Here is a 17,845-nt window from a genome sequence, read left to right on the forward strand (position 1 = left end):
AAGATGCACCGTTACCAAGGCCATTAAATCCCTACGCACACCCCTAACGGACACGACGCTTGATTAGACGTAACTGTCAGAACCGAAAGGTCAAGAAAAATCACGTCGGTTCTCAAACCATCACGTCGGTCCTCTTGCAAATCGGCTACAACCCCGAGTTGAATACTCGAACCCAAATCTTAAAAAGAAATTGGGCTCGAGTAGGGGTACTGTTCATACCCTGGCCCAATAAATAGGGCCCAGGATCCAAGCAAAGAAGCCCAACCCAAAGGGTTGACCCTTTCCCAGTACCAGCCTTCATCCCCAGAAGTCGGTACTGAACACGACCTGCCCCAAAGAAGTCGGATACGAGGATTAGCTGGCAGATAACACTCATTCGAATGAGTAACTGCCCCTAGAAACTCTCTAACCACTTCATAGGGCCATATCTTAACCTCCCTAAGATATGGGAACGGTTATCCGCCTAAAAAGGTGGCACTACTTCAGCGGTGGTTATTGGTTCACCACTATAAATACACTGACACCATTCAGGTATCTCTAAGTTCCAATACTCTCTAACCTGCTCACACTCTTGCTAACTTAGGCATCGGAGTGTCTTTGCAGGTACCACCCCCCATTCTTTCTCACGTACAAGTCGGACGGAGGAACACCGAGTACCAGGTCCACTCGAAAATCACCTCCTTCATACGTTTGGGCCAACCAACGCCATCCAGCCCATTAATCTCCGGTTACCCATCGTAACAGTTCTGCTTCGCTAGTGGTTTATGAAAATGAATTTTCTCAATTGTTAAAAAAAATTGAGAGTGTAAAATGTGTTATCTATCCTTTCATTATTCTCTTTCTTTTAAATTTATTTTTGATCTTACTTATAAAATTAATGGTGAGAGATCACACTTTATTTTCTCAATTATAAAAAAAATTGAGAGGATTCATTTCCGTCGTTTCTTTCTCTTGTTACGGTAAAATAACTTTTTTTTCATTATTTATTATTATTATTATTATTATTATTATTATTATTATTATTATTTGCAATGTGTTTTTACCGTTTTATTTTTTTCTACCATATGTAATTTATGCACTCGGTGAAAAAGAAAGAATATAATAATTCAGTATGTATAGTAGTGACTAACTTGGTCCTATTCGTTCTCAATAATAAAGTTGCTGCAAATATAAAAAAAAATATATTTCAATTTGTTGTGAATCTCCCCAAAAATAATTCGAAGTATCAAATAAGAAGAGCATTTATTCAATTTCAATTTTTTAATTTTTTTATTGTTTGGTATTTTAACTAATTTTAAAAATTAATTAATTATATAAGTTTATAACACATTTAAAATAATACAATTACACACAAAGTGCTTCTTGAACACATCCAAAATTATGCAAATAAAATTTAAAATTTAAAAATACACTTCCAAAATTATAAGAATGAACGTTAATTGTAACACCCTACCACACAAAACTTTACGCTTAAGTCGTAAAACAGCGGTGGTGTGGTATTACAATCTCTAAAATAAAACGTGTACATATAGTAAAAAGATTATAATATATTAGGAGCCTTGAAGAATAGAGGGAATAAAAATCGTGGAATAAAAGCGCAACGCTCAAGAACGAGTTAACTTGCGTGCTAAGAAAGCTATATCCATCAAACATAAGATTGTAAAAATTTGAATAGAGTGCCAAAGATACAAAATAGCAAGCTCCTAACTCAGCCCGCGAAGTCAAGGCTGGCCGGAAAATATTTACACATATATATATACATATCCAAAACCCAAATATACATAAACAAAATTCTGCCTCTCCATAAACCTCTAAGAGAATCAAAAGGGCAAGTTATGTGGAGAGAAAGCTAAGTACATATATATATACCACTGTACAACAACATAACCCAGTAATCACTTCGCTTCAGGAGCCCAGACGCCTAATGAGACGCCTCTCATCCTGCATCTGAAAAGTAACAACATAGTATAGAATGAGAACCGGAGGTTCTCAGTATGGTAAAGGTGCCACACACATAATATTTAAGGTCCTGGGAATGCCAGAGGCAATCCTAAAACGCCGACACTCAGATTATAGAGCTTAAAGTATTAAACAGAAGCCATAAGAGGTGGTTTTCTAAGAATATTTAAACCTAACTTAACCTTAAAATCTAAGTTTCACACTGCCATTCCTCCATACCTCCAACTCCACCATGCATTTTCACAGACAAATAAACAGATAAAGACAAGCACAAGAAGGTTACAATTACTGCAGGTAACAAATACACATTTAACATGGCAAGTACATATAGGCACACCCAATTAAAGCACAAGCAAGTAATTCAAGTATTATGCATATGATGTATGCCTGTCCTATGGCTGATAAGGCTCATCTGTCGGTTATCCAGCCAACCCGACAAGTCTAAATTGTACTTAGACTGTCCCCCGACGTGCATCCCCAAGAGTCTATGCATAGCTTTATCTCAAACAATCAATATTACTCAATGGGGGTAACATTCCCGGGAATTTATATAGTGCCCAGTCACACTTACGTCGTAGGGTCAACAGAGTATCGAGTTTTCTACCTGGTACACGTGGTGGCAAGCCACGGCACTTTATCCAGGGAATCTCGTATCTCAGATTATTCAAATTCATAAGCCATATAAATAATTCAATTATAATTCATCAACATCCACATCATTCTCAATCGTATCTTATTCTTCATCATACATCAATCATATTCAATTCTTACCCTTCATTATCACACCTCCCATTTTGTCCATCAATAGTTCCAAAACATAATTCATTCTTTTCTAAATGAATCAAACTTAAAGCATGCTCATTTTCTTAATAACTCAAAACCAAACCATATAACCTTTGAATATAAATCTTTTTAAATAATCATATAAATAAAATCTCTAATATTTATAAAATTTTGGCAGCATCTCCTCTAAAATTCGGACTTTGCCACTCTTTTCGGGTCCAAACCTGCATTCTTTTCAATTTAACATACCCTTCCTCATCATCATAACAATCACCACAATAAATCTACCTCAGATCAACAATTAAACTCATACAATATTCAAATCCAACAACCAAAATTCAACTAAGAATTATAGTTTACAAATCCTAGGCTTTTAACACAAAATACCTCATTATCACAACAACCTCCACAATAGTTATACCTCAAATCAATAATTTACCAAATCACCAGTTAATCAACAAACACCAAACCAACCATGTTCATCAACAGGATACTAAGTATTAAATATACACATGCAATCCAACTTATCCTATGGTCATCTAGCCTAAGTTTTCACAGAACATTATATATTAAATGTAAGAAACCTAAACCATACCTTAGCCGATTCCCAAGTATTATTCCAAGACAATTTTCCTAAAAGAACACAGCCCTCAAAATCTCAACTAATCCGCTTCCCCCAAGTTCCAGTATTCACAATTTCGGGCTCTAATTATTTATTCACAACCTAATACACATTCATAACACATATATATCCAATTTAATACTCAAGCTCAAACTCAATAAAAATAAAATAGAATTACAGTATCTTCACATTACCCAAGCTTCACATAAGTAAGAGTGAACGTTTTCCTCAAGCTAATTGGATCCTAAAACATTAGAAATCAAATAAATTCAACATTCCCACTCAAAATTCGAAAATTGGGGAAAAGGAGTGGCTGAGAGTATTTAGTGGCTTACCTATGAAATTGTTCCGGTAGAAACGTAGAGCTCGACGCGGTGGACGTGTGGCTGCAAACGACACGGCGATCGGAGTTTGGACGGAGGAGTTACGGTGATTTAAAATCAACGTAAGGTTACGGGGGAATTTTCCTTCGCTGCTCTTCCTGTTACTGCAACGCTAATTCAGCTATAATGGGGTAACGAAGGAGATTGGGTTTATTTAAGGGTTGGCCCGGTTGGGCCCACAGGCCCAGTTTAGGTTCGGTTCGGTCTGTTCGGTCTAATTTTGGACTATTTTTTTTGAAATTAGTGTCAAAATTTTCGTTTCGATGAGTTCTATCCTAATTTAATATAATATTCGCGTTTCTAATCTTTCTTATTAAAAACTAATTTATTGACTAATAATCTGCTAATTTATCGGGGTTTACATTAATTATTTTATTAACACGTCTAAAACTCATGTTAAAATAATTTGTTTACTCATCCAAATTTATAAAATTGCAAAATAAATAATTAATGGACACATTTGTAAGTCAACTGTAAATAATTGTGCTCATCACAAGAACATGTAGATAGTATGTTCATAAAAATTGATTTTTTTTTCAATTATAACACATATAAAATTATTAAATTATATACAAAATAATTTTAAAACATCCAAAATCATAAATCTAAAATGATTGTTTTTTTATTATTATAACACAAAATTATTAACTTAATACAAAATATTTTTTTAAAACACATCCAAAATTATAAATCTAAAATTTTATTTTTGGATGTGTATTTAAATTATACTCGGTTAGTAATTAAAAATCTTAAAATCGAAATGGAAATTTTAAAATTTAAAATTTAAATTTCTGTTTTATTTAGTTTATATTTTAGATGTGTATTTAATTTTATAAAGACACCAAATCTATTTGGATATGTTTATTTTATTTTTTTTTTAAATTATTGTAATAAAAGACTGAATAAAATATCACTTTTAAAAGATACCTAATTGAATAGTACATATTCAACCCCATCTTAAAAAAAAAAAAAAAAGGACCATATAAGAAAAAAACAATACTGATTTAACTATGTCTCCGCATTTGGCAGCAGCAGTACCACGCATCCTCTCTGTCCATACTCCATAGCCAACTCATTTCAGCAGGTGCTGAAAAAACAATGTTCAGCACCTTGCACAACCCTTTAACTTATAGACTTATCGGGGAAAAAAAAAGGTTATTGTTTAGTTAAAACCTTGTTATGCCTTATCTTGCTCATGATGCCTCTTGCAGAAAATGAAGATAAATCTAGCTTACAAAATACTATATTCAAAATTCCAACATCCACCCGTTTATACATCAGAAAAAATGTGTTTGAAACGGAAATGAGGATAAAACCATTTAATCTTTATAAGGCAACATCACTAGCCTAAATAAAAATTACAGACGACTCTTCTATACATGTTTGGATTGAGTCCTGAATTACTCTTTTATACAGAGGACTCTTTTACACTCTCTATACACAATACTGATCCGGATACACATAAAAGGAACACATTAATCCTCACTTACTCTTGGTAGTGGCTAAGGTTTAATGTATTTCCGCCACTATGCAAAAACATTGAAATTGAAAGAGTTTTTTTGTTACAAGAGATCTTAAACGCAGAAATTTCAGATCAACCTAGTAAATCCCTTCTCCTATATAAGACATAATTTTTGTATATGGTTGGAGCCATGTTTGTACTACCGTGTTGTTTGAAATACAATGTCATTCAGCTTCGATTACATGTTTGTACTAAATAGTTTTAAGAATTAGATGAAACTCAATTATGGTCTACATGATACCAGTTTTGGTTGTGTATGCCCAAAAAAAAATAGCACTATTAAGAATCATGTTGTATCATAGACATAAGATATATAAAAGGAGTGTACTTTGAAGTTTGAAGAACTGGTGTCATAATCTTGAAAAATATAAAATACTACTAAAAACACAGAATAACAGTCAGATAGCAATCCTAAGAAAACGGGTTACTAGAAGGACCTAAGCATCACAAAAATCCAACGTTATATCACAAAATTATGGATATTCCATGTTTTATTGAAAAGCACCAAAAACAAAATTTCAATTTTGTCTTACCATTGAAACCTATCCCAGAAAAAAATGCAACAGAAAAGGAGTTCCTAAAATCAAATTAAGTATGGAATAACAGCTTTCCGGCTCTTAGGATAATCCCCACCAAATTTGTCCAAGTACCATTGGCGATTTGCAATTGCCCTTGGCACCAAGTTTGCACAAGTGTAGATGAAGAACCCGAATCCAACCCAAGACCATGTCATCACTCCCCAACCAAGCCATTCCAAGATCTCCCCAAAGTAGTTTGGGCAAGCCACAAGCTCAAACAACCCTCCCCTTGGAATAACATAGCCCTTCCCTTCACCCTTGAGCCTCAACAACTCCCTATCAGACACAATATTGATCCTCATCCCACACAAAAACACAAACAACCCCACAAAAAACGCCAACCAGAAAAACCAATCATTACCATCACCATCATAGTTGTCCTTATAGTGAGACACCCATCTAGCTTGAAGGTAAGCATTCAACAAGTTGAAGAAAAATGCCGTGAGCGCAATACTTAGAGGGAATCCATGTGAAGTTTTCTTGCCATTTCCCGATGGGCTCCTTCGAAGGAGGCTCAAAGGGTAAATGCAAGTACGGTTGAAGTAGTGAAGTAGGTAAGGGCTCATGAGGATCATGGATTTTGGGTTTGAGAAGTGTCGGCCATGTGGGAAGAGCAAGAGGGTGAGCCACAATGTGGGACTCTCCATGAGGAACCATGCCAGTGGGGGAGGCAGCGTCGGCCCCCAACCTGGCCTGTGGTGTTTTCCATATGGAGCTTGTAGGAACATCAGGGAGATAAAGGTTGGCGGCGCTATGAGGTAAAATGCGACGAGTGAGTAGTGGAAGAGAGACTCATCTGATATCATTGTGACAGTATTCAACTGCAATAACCCCACAATTTACCTGTAATCCTTCTGTGTGCTGTACAGTTCAACAAAAAGAATAATTCTACTAAAACCAACATGTTCCATCAAGGTAACTTGGGAGAAAAGAAATGGTAAATTCAAAATTAATTCTACTAGCTTATTTGAAAACCTAAAGCCAATAACAAAAAGCGGTTTCCTCTTTCCAAAATATTGGTGATTTTTAACACATAAACTTAACAAAGAAGATTAATAAAAGAATGTAACAGGTCTAGCTGAGCCTTATTTATTAATTACATTCCTTAAGTCTGGGAGGAAAAACATCCCCTCTGTTTGCAAAGATTAACAAACATTTCCAAAAATTAACAAGGATTATCAAGGTTACAGGCTTTCAGCACAGCACAAACAAAAAGCGATATGGATAGTTTCTTCTTTCTGTTTCCAGCAACATATGACATGTACCATGGACGTAAAATCAATGGATAAATAGTGCATAGTTAGGAACTTCAATTTATCTCACAATTGTAACGTAACTTCCTTATTCTATATAACAATACAAGCAAAAAATACCTTTCAAACACCCTAATATAAATGTGCAACTTTGCTTTAAAATTTATTACAGGCAAGATCAAATTAAAGTAGGATGTCAGGCATGAAGAACAGGAAAACCAGCAAACTCATCATTGCTCCTATGAAAAAAGCTATACTCATCATGCGAAAGTAGAATAAATATTTGCGATTAGGATTCCCAAGCTTATCCTCCAGCATAGCTCTCTCTTTAGTCACAAAATCTAGGGATTAATATTTGCAAAAACACATTATTTTCATAATTTTTCTTTCACGGTAAAGTGTAAACCAAAGATTGATGTAAAGTATCATTACTCATCAGAAATCATCATCTTACTCAATATGATGTGTATGCCTTAGGACACATGTTCAATGAAATTCCAGAAGTTGGTTTTTCAAACAACTAACTCATTCTGTAATAAAATTACAAGCTTTTGACCTCTAACCATGTTCCATGCCATAAACCATATATAAACCAAATCAAAGGCTACTAAGGGCCAAATCTCATCAGATGACATCACCATTACCAAAATTCATCCAACCTATGTCAAACCCAAACTTAATAAAACTTTAGAGCACAAGGACAAGTTATGCATGGAAACAAGAACAATTTAACAAGAATAAGACTTTAATAAAAAACCCGATTGCTGCATCAAATTGTCAAATCAAAAAATAAATCACGACACAGAACGCGTGTATAAGCAGTTTGAGCAGAGAAAGATGGAGAGCGGACCCGGCGACGAGAACGACGAGGGACGGCGCGCGAAGCTCGACTGAGCAGGATGAGGGGTTGAAGCGACGAAGTTGGTAATTGGCGAATGAGGAGAGGGGCTCGATCACGGCAAACAGACGAAGATCTTGAGCGCGACAGACGGCGATAGTGAGAAGAACCGTGGCGGCGATGGAGGAGGCTAGGGTTTCTTTTGAGGGAACAGCTCTGAAGGTTCTTTATTCTGAAGGTGAGGTGAGATTGTGAACGAAGAGAGGGGAACGAGAACCTGCGTTGCCTAAGAGCATGTCCAATGGTGAACAAATGGAGGCTCCATTTATAATTTGTCTGACAAAAAGTGGACTAACCGTTGGAGTAAAATGAAGGTGAATTTCATCACAATTTTTCAAACAAACAACGTCTCGTTCAGAGGGATTTGATATATATATTTTTTAATTTTAACCAATAATATTTAGGAGAATTTACATAAATAAAATAATTAAAAAAAAATTTATGTAAATATAATGTTGGTAAATTCTAAACACAAATACAACAAACATAATTATATGTAATCTGCGATGTTCTCTAATGGAATTTAAATACACGTAAATGTAGAGTGTAACGGATTACGTGTATTTAGGTTCTGCTAGAATGTCGCAAATTATATATAATTACATTTGTTGTATTTGTGTCTAGAGTTTGCCAATGTTATATTTGCATAAAGATTTTTTTCAATCATTTTATTGATATAAATTACCCTAATATTTAAATATGTGTCAATTAAACTTAAAAAAATTAAATAATATTTTGTTAATAAAATTAATAATATTTTATATACATATAAAAGATAAACGTTGGATAATATGTTAGCTATTAATTTACTAGTAAATTATATTTAATTTATTAATAATTATAATAATTAATTATAATTCTATTTAATTAATAATTTGTATTAATTATTTAAATCATAATTAATATAAATAATTAAATTAATATTAAATATTATTTATATTATCATATTAATTTATAATTAATTAAATTTGTTTACATAAAAAAATTATTTTAATTTTTTATATTGGTGAGTAGTTTATTTTTATGTATGAAATTTGAAATACTAACTACATTACAAAATTAGCAGTTGCAAAATTAGTCGTTACTATATTACTGTTATTATTAATAAATTAATATTTTGTTACTCTCTATATACTACTTACATACCCTTCTATTGCATAATATGATTGTTGCAAACATAAAGCGAGCTTGTATTTTGGGAAAAGAAGAAACTTGCAAACATAATGCGAGCTTGTATTATATTGCATAATATGATTGTTGAGAATGAAAGAGACACTTATGCAGAAAATTTTGCTCAAAGCTTAAAGTATGATGATGTCGAAAACGGCTTATCACAACCTCAGTTGGGAGAGGAAGATTTTGCACCATACCATCAATTTCTCTAAAGAAATGCCCAACTTCAAAATAGGCAGCAGCATAGACAGTTGAAAGAGGACTTGATTGAACATATATGACAATTTCACCATACTTGTCGTTAACTTAGAACTTAACTATGTTTTTTTATATTAAATAATTTTACAAATTAGTGTAATCTCGTTTTATATATTGTGTATTATTTTTCTACATGAATTTTTTAATATTAATATTTTGTAATAGTAAATTATTTATGAATTTATAAATTTAAAAAATATTATTGTAAAAAATAGTAATTATATTAATTTTAATTACTTTAATTAATTAATTAATTAAGTAGGACCGCAATAGGGACTAAAACTAGTTCATTCTAATGGAAAAGAGAGATGTTTTGAGTTCCTATTTACTGTTTATGACGCAAAAGCTGATGTGAAATTACTTTTTATGACAGGTGGGCCATAAATATAGATTGGGATGAGTTCCCTACTGGAGATTGTCTAACGATGTAATTTTCTAAAAACCGATCGAGTCCCGGTTCCTGACCAGTTCAGCGGTTTCCAAGCTATTTGTAAATTAGCAGTTTTGTTTATTAAATCGAGCCAAAGATGCTTTCGATTCCCTACCAATCAGCTAGTCCGGTTCGATTTTTAAAAGCATAGTATTTATTTATTTGCTTACAAAAAAAGAGATTTTTTATTTTGATATTGTATTTATAGTAGTATTTTTTAATAATGTGAAAATTTTGTGTGTTTTTTTTTTTTCATATGAGATCACAGATTGAAAGATTCAATTTGTAAATTTTAATTTTTTAAAATATTTAAAATGCAAAATTTATCCTCCAATTTATGAATTTTAAGTTTTTAAAATTTTTAAAACACAAAACCTATCCTTTAATTTGTGAACTTTAGAAAACGTATTCTTCAATTTGTGAACTTTATTTTTTTATTTTTTAAAAGAACAAATTAGACTCTCTAATTTGTAATTATTTTTATATTAACACATTACTTTTTCATAATTGAGAATAATACAATAATGATTTTCATATAAAAAAAATTTGCCACAAAAAGATTATTACATATTTGTGAGAAGAATTAATTTACTTAGTATATAAATAAATTACTTAGTTAATTTTTTTGTTATATTAATGTTCAATCTAATTACTTAGTAATTTTTTTTAGTGACATCTAATTTAAGATAGATAATACATGCTTAATTAATAACTTTTATACGAAAGAACAATATATTTTAATAAATATTATTATTTAAATTTAAATTATCCTTCCCTACAAAGTAATTATCTAAAATGCTTCAGAACTTTCATATAAAAAATTTACAAATTTGATAGATATCAATGTTTATATATAAAAGTATATTAATTAAAATAGCAAAATAGCAATAAAATCTTCTTAAAATATTTAAGACAATTTCATACTACATGCTATTTAATCTTTTTAAAATAAAGAATGCGGTGAGTTTTTTTTTTAATAATATTCGTAAGAAATTGAAAATTATAAATGTTCCGTTTTTATAATAAAAAATTATAAAAATTAATATCCCACACTAAATTCATGTTATTTCACAAACTGTCATAACCAATCTATTTTATATATATAAAATACCAATATTTAATATTTGATATAAAATGAATGAAGCCTCAAAAAGAAAAAAGTTTAAAAAGAGTTGAGTTTAAACACAAATGATTAAAATTGCATTTCATTAGTTGACCATATAAAGATAATTAATGCATTTATTCACCAAGATATTCAAGGAAAGAAACAAAAGACAGGATCAAGTAGTTTTTACAAATATCTCACAAAAAAAATTAAAAAAATAATAAACTAAGTGTCACATCTTTTTTGTCTAATAAATTTCAATAAGCATAATCTCTCTGTTCAGATTAAGTTTTAATTCTTGTTTAAAAATTTTTTACTTTTATCCTTACTATCAAAGGAATGATGTCAATCTTCTCTAAAGTTTTTTCACAACTTCATGTTTATATAACTATAGTAAGTCAATTTGCGAATCGAATCTGTGACTTTCTTGAAATTCCGACTTTGAAAAGAGATAGTAAAGGCGTTCCACCAACTTTTTAGATTCTCTTCCATCTAAATAAAAATGACACAACGATACGAAGAACATATATGAAATCATAATTCAAACCAATAATTAGTTATGCATGATAAATGAAAACAATAAGAACATATATGATATACAACATGACATACATATATGTAGTACAAACTATTATAGTGGTGTTAGAAGTAGGACTAGAAGCCACTTTTGTTTTATGTTTTATATTTTATTTTTTTTCCCAAAAAATTCTATTTGTTGGCTTCTTTCCATTCTATTTCGTCCATCCCATTCATGCTTATACAATGCTGCTCCTTATTTTGTTTTAAAAATAATGTAGGTTCTCTCCTACTTTGATTGACCATACAGTCCATAATATAACATTTAGGGATTTAAATCGATAAAGTTTTTGAAAGGATAGAAAAAGAATTTGTTCTAGTGTGTCTACTATATCGCAAGTAATGAAAAATCCTACAATATCTTCTGGAGAATACATTAAATGTCAACAGAAAAAAAGTTTGTTCACTTTCATACAACTTAGGCACCTTTAATTGGTATTACTACTAAACAAGGATATAGTGTTGACACTTAAATTTATGCAAGCCTCCAAAAGATGCCAAGGTTTGTGGATAATAGAGTTTTGAGCAATATCAGATACTGATAATAATTAAAAAGAAAAAAGCATTCCTCAACTTACCTGAGTAAATCTCAAATCCTAGTCCATAATAATGACTTTTGTAAATTTGTTTCTTAAATCTGTCATAATTGGAAATTTTACATGAAAACTCCAAAACTGCAATATTTTCATACTGATCACAAAGTAACTGGACTTATGCGTGTCGGCTCAATTTGATTAAAAAAATATCATAAGAATATGATCAAGAATCCAAGAATCATGATCAGTCAGGTTAAAGTTCAACGACTTGTCTCTGGGAGGCAACTTTCATTATAAATATACTTCACTTTGGACTTGCTTGAAGAATGTCCTTACCTCATCATCAATTGGCATTTTGATCAAAAGAAAGCCAAAACCCAGAAAAAATTTCAATGGACATACGTGCATTATACTCAAAACCTCAACTTGATCACTAACTTTTATGATTTCTTGCTCAACTCAGCCTGTGGCAACTGTTCCTCGTACCTGCAACAAAAAAAATTATAAGAAAGTTGAGATAACATTCTGTATATCATATCTTAAATAAAAATATAACTTTTCAATACTCAAGAGCAAGCCAAACAACAGAGTTTCAAAAATTATATAAACAGAGTTGGGAGGTCATGAAAATTTAAATCTAGAGCATCATAAAACAACAGCACAATAACAAAACTCAACAAATTTATTGAGGTGAAAATTCAGATTAATCAAGAACCACTACATATATAAAATAGAAACACCATTTTGATATCATTTTATTCATGATAAAAACATGAAGAAATCACCTGAATAATAAAATATTTAAATTTATCCAAACAAAGTAACAAATAGTAAGAATGTCTTAATTGAAATTATAGATAGGATCAAAAAATTTTATTCGATCTTTTTTTCCCACAACCAAACACATCAACAAAAAATTAGGTATATATAAGGAATTTGTAATAAGTAGGAGGGATGAAAGATTACCCATGTACAATTTCTGATACCCCTAAGGCTTCCCCAATCAAAAAGCCACCTTTCATTGTTCTTTGAGAATAATAAAGAGTAGCATGCGGCTGATCCATGGATGAAAAAGATGAAAAAGGTTTTCAAATTGAATTTTAGTATTATGCACTATGACATCAAGAAATAGAAAGCAGATTATATATATAAAAGCCCCAACATGATCACAATGTGCAGTATTTGTAATACTAAAAAATTTGTAATACTATTTTTTTATTAAAAACTTAAATCAATGTGCTCTTCAAAGTGACCATTTCGTAGTTCATACCTTCAGAGCTAAATAAACACTTCTATGATAAAGCAAGATCAGCATAAAATATTTATCTTAGACCCTTTACTAACAGAATGAGGAACGTAAGTGATGGTTCTAGTTGAACTTGAGAAGGGGGGATTGAATCAAGTTAGCTTAAAACTTAAAGTTTCAAACTCTGTTTCAGCAGTAGCTCGAGTTGCAGGAGATTATTTCATTTTATCTCATACGCAGAACCAGTTAAGAGTATGGAAGAGAAGATGAAGACCAGCATATATCCTGGTTCGGATTCTTTGTGCAATGAATCCTACATCCAGTCTCCACCACAAACCATGGTGGAATTTTCACTAATCTTTCACAGATTACATACACCAATACTATTAAATTTCTCCCTAATCCAACTAGTATCTACCCCCTAAGCTTTCAACACCAAAGCTTAGTTTCCCATAGTGCTGACCCAACTAGGAAGGGGAATCTACACAGATTCAGACTCACCAAGTGCTCACCCAACTTGGCAAAGGAGAACTAATTCTAGTTCAACAACTCAATACATCAGAAATCAGTGGCTATTCTGCATCACTCATCCCTTTTCTCTCTTGGCTTTTCAACCTCTCAATATTTGCCTTTTCAAAACAGAAAATAACACAAGACAGCCATAACACAAAGATCAGAAATTAAGCTCGAGTAGAAGAAAAAGATTTCAGCTCTATGTTAGAGATGGTGCTCTGAGTGTGTGCTCTCTTTTTCTTTCTTTTAAATGATGGAATGAGGCTTGTTATATATCTTTATCTTGCCTTCATTTTTGCCTCTTCCATTTCCTTGTACCAGCTGCTCGTTGGAGCTGTCTCTGCTGGCATGCAGTGCTTTCTTCATCCTGCTCCATCACCTCTGCTATCTGAGGAGCTCGACCACTACCTCTGCTGTCCTTTGTTTTTCTTTCTTCCTTGGCATGCTCTTCTTTTTTTTTTCATTCTGCTCCATTTTCTTGCTGTTGTTGCTCTATGCAAGTTGGTGTTTTGCTTAACTACGATCCAAGTATTGCTCAGCTGATGTCCTTGGGTTAGTGGGTTTTCTAGTGTCCTTTCTTACTTTTACAGAGCCACACATGTCCTTGCATGATACAGCTGTTCTCATTTGCTTTTAGCAAATACATACCCATTTATTTTGCTGAACGGAGCTATAAGGAGCATTGGCTCTTTTACATGGCTGAAGTATATGCTAGCCTTGGGCTGTGAAAAAATTAATTAATGGGCCTGCCACAATAAAGCACACATTAAATAATATTGGGCTTTCAACCCAAATAAATGTTTTTCATCATAAATTTACCCAAAATCAAACTAGGCTTAACAATCTCCCCCTTGATGACAAACATGATAAACTAGAAAAATTAAAAAAATTGAATGAGTTAAGAACACTTCCCTTTGATGACATTTGGATTGTGAGTTGCTCCCCCTGAATGCTAGCTTTACTCTCCCTTGATCATGGCTTACACCTTTACCTGGAAAAAGCTTAAAAGTAGCCAAGACCAATATTTCCAAGCAATATATCACAGTAATAATGACACAGAGCAATTAACACTAGGCATGATATGCATCACTGGACAAAATAAGTTAATTATAGCACCATAAAGCATCATCATTCTTAACTATCGCTATTAACCCCTAAGCCAAAGCTAACATTCCCTTTATTTTCTCCCTCTTTTGTCATCAACGGAGGAAAGGAAAAACCTACACAAAACTTGTTAGTGGCTGTTGCATAGAGTATAAGTAGCAGAGTAGTTAAGGTCTTTACAGTCATCCAAAAAAATGAAATAAGTTCAAAAGTAAATTGAGTCATAATCACAGATGAGATAAAATGAGCTAGGCATCAGAGTTGGATTCATCGGAGATTCCATCGTCCTCCCCCTCATTGTCAGAAGTTGTGAGGCCAACCTCAACATCCTCCACGAAGTCCATTAGAATCTGAATCCTTCCCTTGGTCTTCTTGAATGAATTTTCCTCCAAAACTTGGTTCCTTTTGCACTCGGCACCATGTGTGAGAAGAAGGTCTGTCAGATTGATGAACTCTTCAAGCACATTCTTCAGAATGCGGGTCATGACCTTGATTGTAGTGGAGGTGGAAGGGGGAATCAGAGGATCCTCATCAACAGAGGAAACATCAGTGCTGTCATCAGTTCGGCGACGCCTGGGAGCTGTTTTCTTTACTACACCGCCCCCTTTGATATATCGAAAATTTTTTATAAGAAGCATGCCATAGGGTAAAGAATTTTTGGTACTGATACAAGCATGCATATGTCTCACAAGCAAGTAAGCAAAAGAAATGGGAATTTTTGAAAGAAGTGCATACAAAATCAGTGTGTCACAAAATGAGACACGTTGAAAAGAGCTGCTCTGAGGCAAAATGATGTGATTTACTATCCGATGCAGCTGGGCACGGACCGGACCAAGAGACTTATGAGCAGAAGTGTTACCTTCAAGGAGAGGGATATTGATGCAGACAGTGGTTAGGGCATCAAAGTAAGAAACATTGAGCGTTTCGTCCCACTTACCAGATGTGTAGACATCAGGTCCTCGGTCCTGGTAATCTAAGGCTTTGCCTAGGTGATATTTGCTAAGAATGATCACTTTGCCTTTAACAAAAGAAGCGATTCTCCCTTCTTTGTAGGACATGTTGCTATAGAAATGTTTTACCAAATCAGGGTAAATTTTCTCTTTGATGGACAGGATGGGTGTCCAACCTTGACATGCAAATAATGGGGTAAAGTTCAAACCTTTCCTACGGATTTTGTCTAGATTGACAAGCTTAGAGGGACAGAGAGTACACTTATAAACATCTTTGCAGAAAAACAGGTAGTTCATTAGATATTGAAAACGACGACGATCAAACGATGATAAACCCATATTTTATGACATATATTGTGCTCAATTCAAGAGATTTATTCAATCCTTCACCCACTTATTCATGTAAATTGCATAGTTTTACTTTACCTTCCTTATTATGTGATATATGTAAAATACATGTTTCCTATGCTTTGAAATTATTTATTTTAATTACCCTTTATTACCATTCGATGCCGTGATTTGTGTGTTGAGAAGTTTCAGATCCTTTAAGGCAGGAATGAGTTAAAGGATGGAAAGAAAACATACAAAAATGGAAGGAAAGCACAAAATGGAGTTTTTGAAGAAACTAGCAGCGACGCGAACGCATGGACGACGCGGCCGCATGCCCAGTGCGAAAAGGCAGCGATGCGAACGCGTGACTGACGCAGACGCGCGCCTTAAGTAGAACACAGATGACGCGGACGCATGACCGAAGCGAACGCGTGGCAAGGAAAACTCCAGATGACGCGACCGCGTGACCCATGCAGACGCGTGACAGACGCCACGCACCAGAAATTACAGAAAACGCTCCCAGCAATTTCTGAAGCCTTTTTGGCCCAGATCCAAGTCTAGAAAGCATAGATTAGAGGTTATAAAGTGGGGGAATACATCCATTCATGAGGAGGTCTTCAATTATTCACTTTTTATGGTTTAGATGTAGTTTTTAGAGAGAGAGGTTCTCTCCTCTCTCTTAGGTTTTAGGATTAGGATTTCTTATTATTTCAAGTTAAGTATTCCAACTCTTTATCAGGTTCAATATTCCCTTTTATTATTTTCTCAATTTAATTTATGAATTCTTCCATGTTACATATGATTCTCTTAATTAATGTTATTTGAGGTATTTCAGTTTATGATTGCTTTCTTTTATATTTATGTTACTATTGCTTCCAATCTGAAGACATTTTTATTCGAGTAAGTTTATTTTTCTCCTTTTGGCTTTGGTTAAGTAATTGGTAACTCTTGAGTTATCAAACTCATCGTGATTGATAATTGTTATTTTTGCTAATCAAATCGAATTCCAATAACGAGTAAATCCCCATAATAGTTCCTGAGATTCGGGTCGTTACCCAATGTGATTCCTGAGATCCCAATTGCACCATTATAAGCCTCCAGATACGGCTCTGGGCACCATAATAGTCCCTGGACAGTTTTCCGGTGATGAGTCATCACCGACGATCTGATGTATCACGAAGTTGCCACGTTGGATTAAGCCAAAATGTTGGCGTTTTGGGTTGGCGCCCCAATTTGACAAAAATGTCGTCGTTTGGCCCAAAAAAAAATTATGAAACACACTTCATCAAAAACACACCATCTCTTCACTTCCACCCTCTATCTTTTTCTTTTCTTCTTCTTCTTCCTCCTCTCTTCATGAATGCCACTACGTTAGGGTTCCTTTGGTGAGATTAAAATTCTTACAGTCAGAAGATATCAAAATCAAGTTTTACTTCATCATTCGTTTCCTCCTGCGTCAGAAACAAGAGGTTCTGCCATTTGTAAAGATAATTTTTTTTTATTTTTTTTTTTTGCAATGCATGATGATTTTTGTATATGCTTGTGTTGTTAGTGTGGTTGAAATTATGGTTTTTTTTTGTTCTGTTACTATGGTTCTAGGGTTTGATTAGGTTGGGGTTTCATGAG

The 17,845-nt window shown here is 33.3% G+C and overlaps 1 protein-coding gene across 2 annotated transcripts; it reads right to left on the reverse strand.

Moving 5' to 3' along the window:
* Positions 1-5,732: 5,732 nt before the first annotated feature.
* Positions 5,733-8,272, reverse strand: DET2 (3-oxo-5-alpha-steroid 4-dehydrogenase family protein). Of its 2 annotated transcripts, none has more exons than XM_016343016.3 (2): positions 7,951-8,272; positions 5,733-6,668 (listed from the first exon to the last, which is right to left on the reverse strand). In XM_016343016.3, the coding sequence occupies exon 2, from the start codon at positions 6,651-6,653 to the stop codon at positions 5,853-5,855; it is 801 nt and encodes a 266-aa protein (XP_016198502.1). In that variant the 5' UTR covers positions 6,654-6,668; positions 7,951-8,272; the 3' UTR covers positions 5,733-5,852. The 2 variants fall into 2 exon arrangements, with proteins under 2 accessions (XP_016198502.1, XP_016198498.1); XM_016343012.3 differs by having other exon boundaries at positions 5,733-6,708; positions 7,951-8,090.
* Positions 8,273-17,845: the final 9,573 nt, after the last annotated feature.

Source organism: Arachis ipaensis, chromosome B4 (assembly GCF_059453495.1).
Source record: "Arachis ipaensis isolate K30076 ecotype BB chromosome B4, ASM5945349v1, whole genome shotgun sequence".
Taxonomy (NCBI): domain Eukaryota; kingdom Viridiplantae; phylum Streptophyta; class Magnoliopsida; order Fabales; family Fabaceae; genus Arachis; species Arachis ipaensis.

What these genes read in the sequence shown, in the direction of transcription:
- DET2 (XM_016343016.3), bottom strand. Translation starts at nt 6,653, where the DNA reads ATGATATCAGATGAGTCTCTCTTCCACTACTCACTCGTCGCATTTTAC.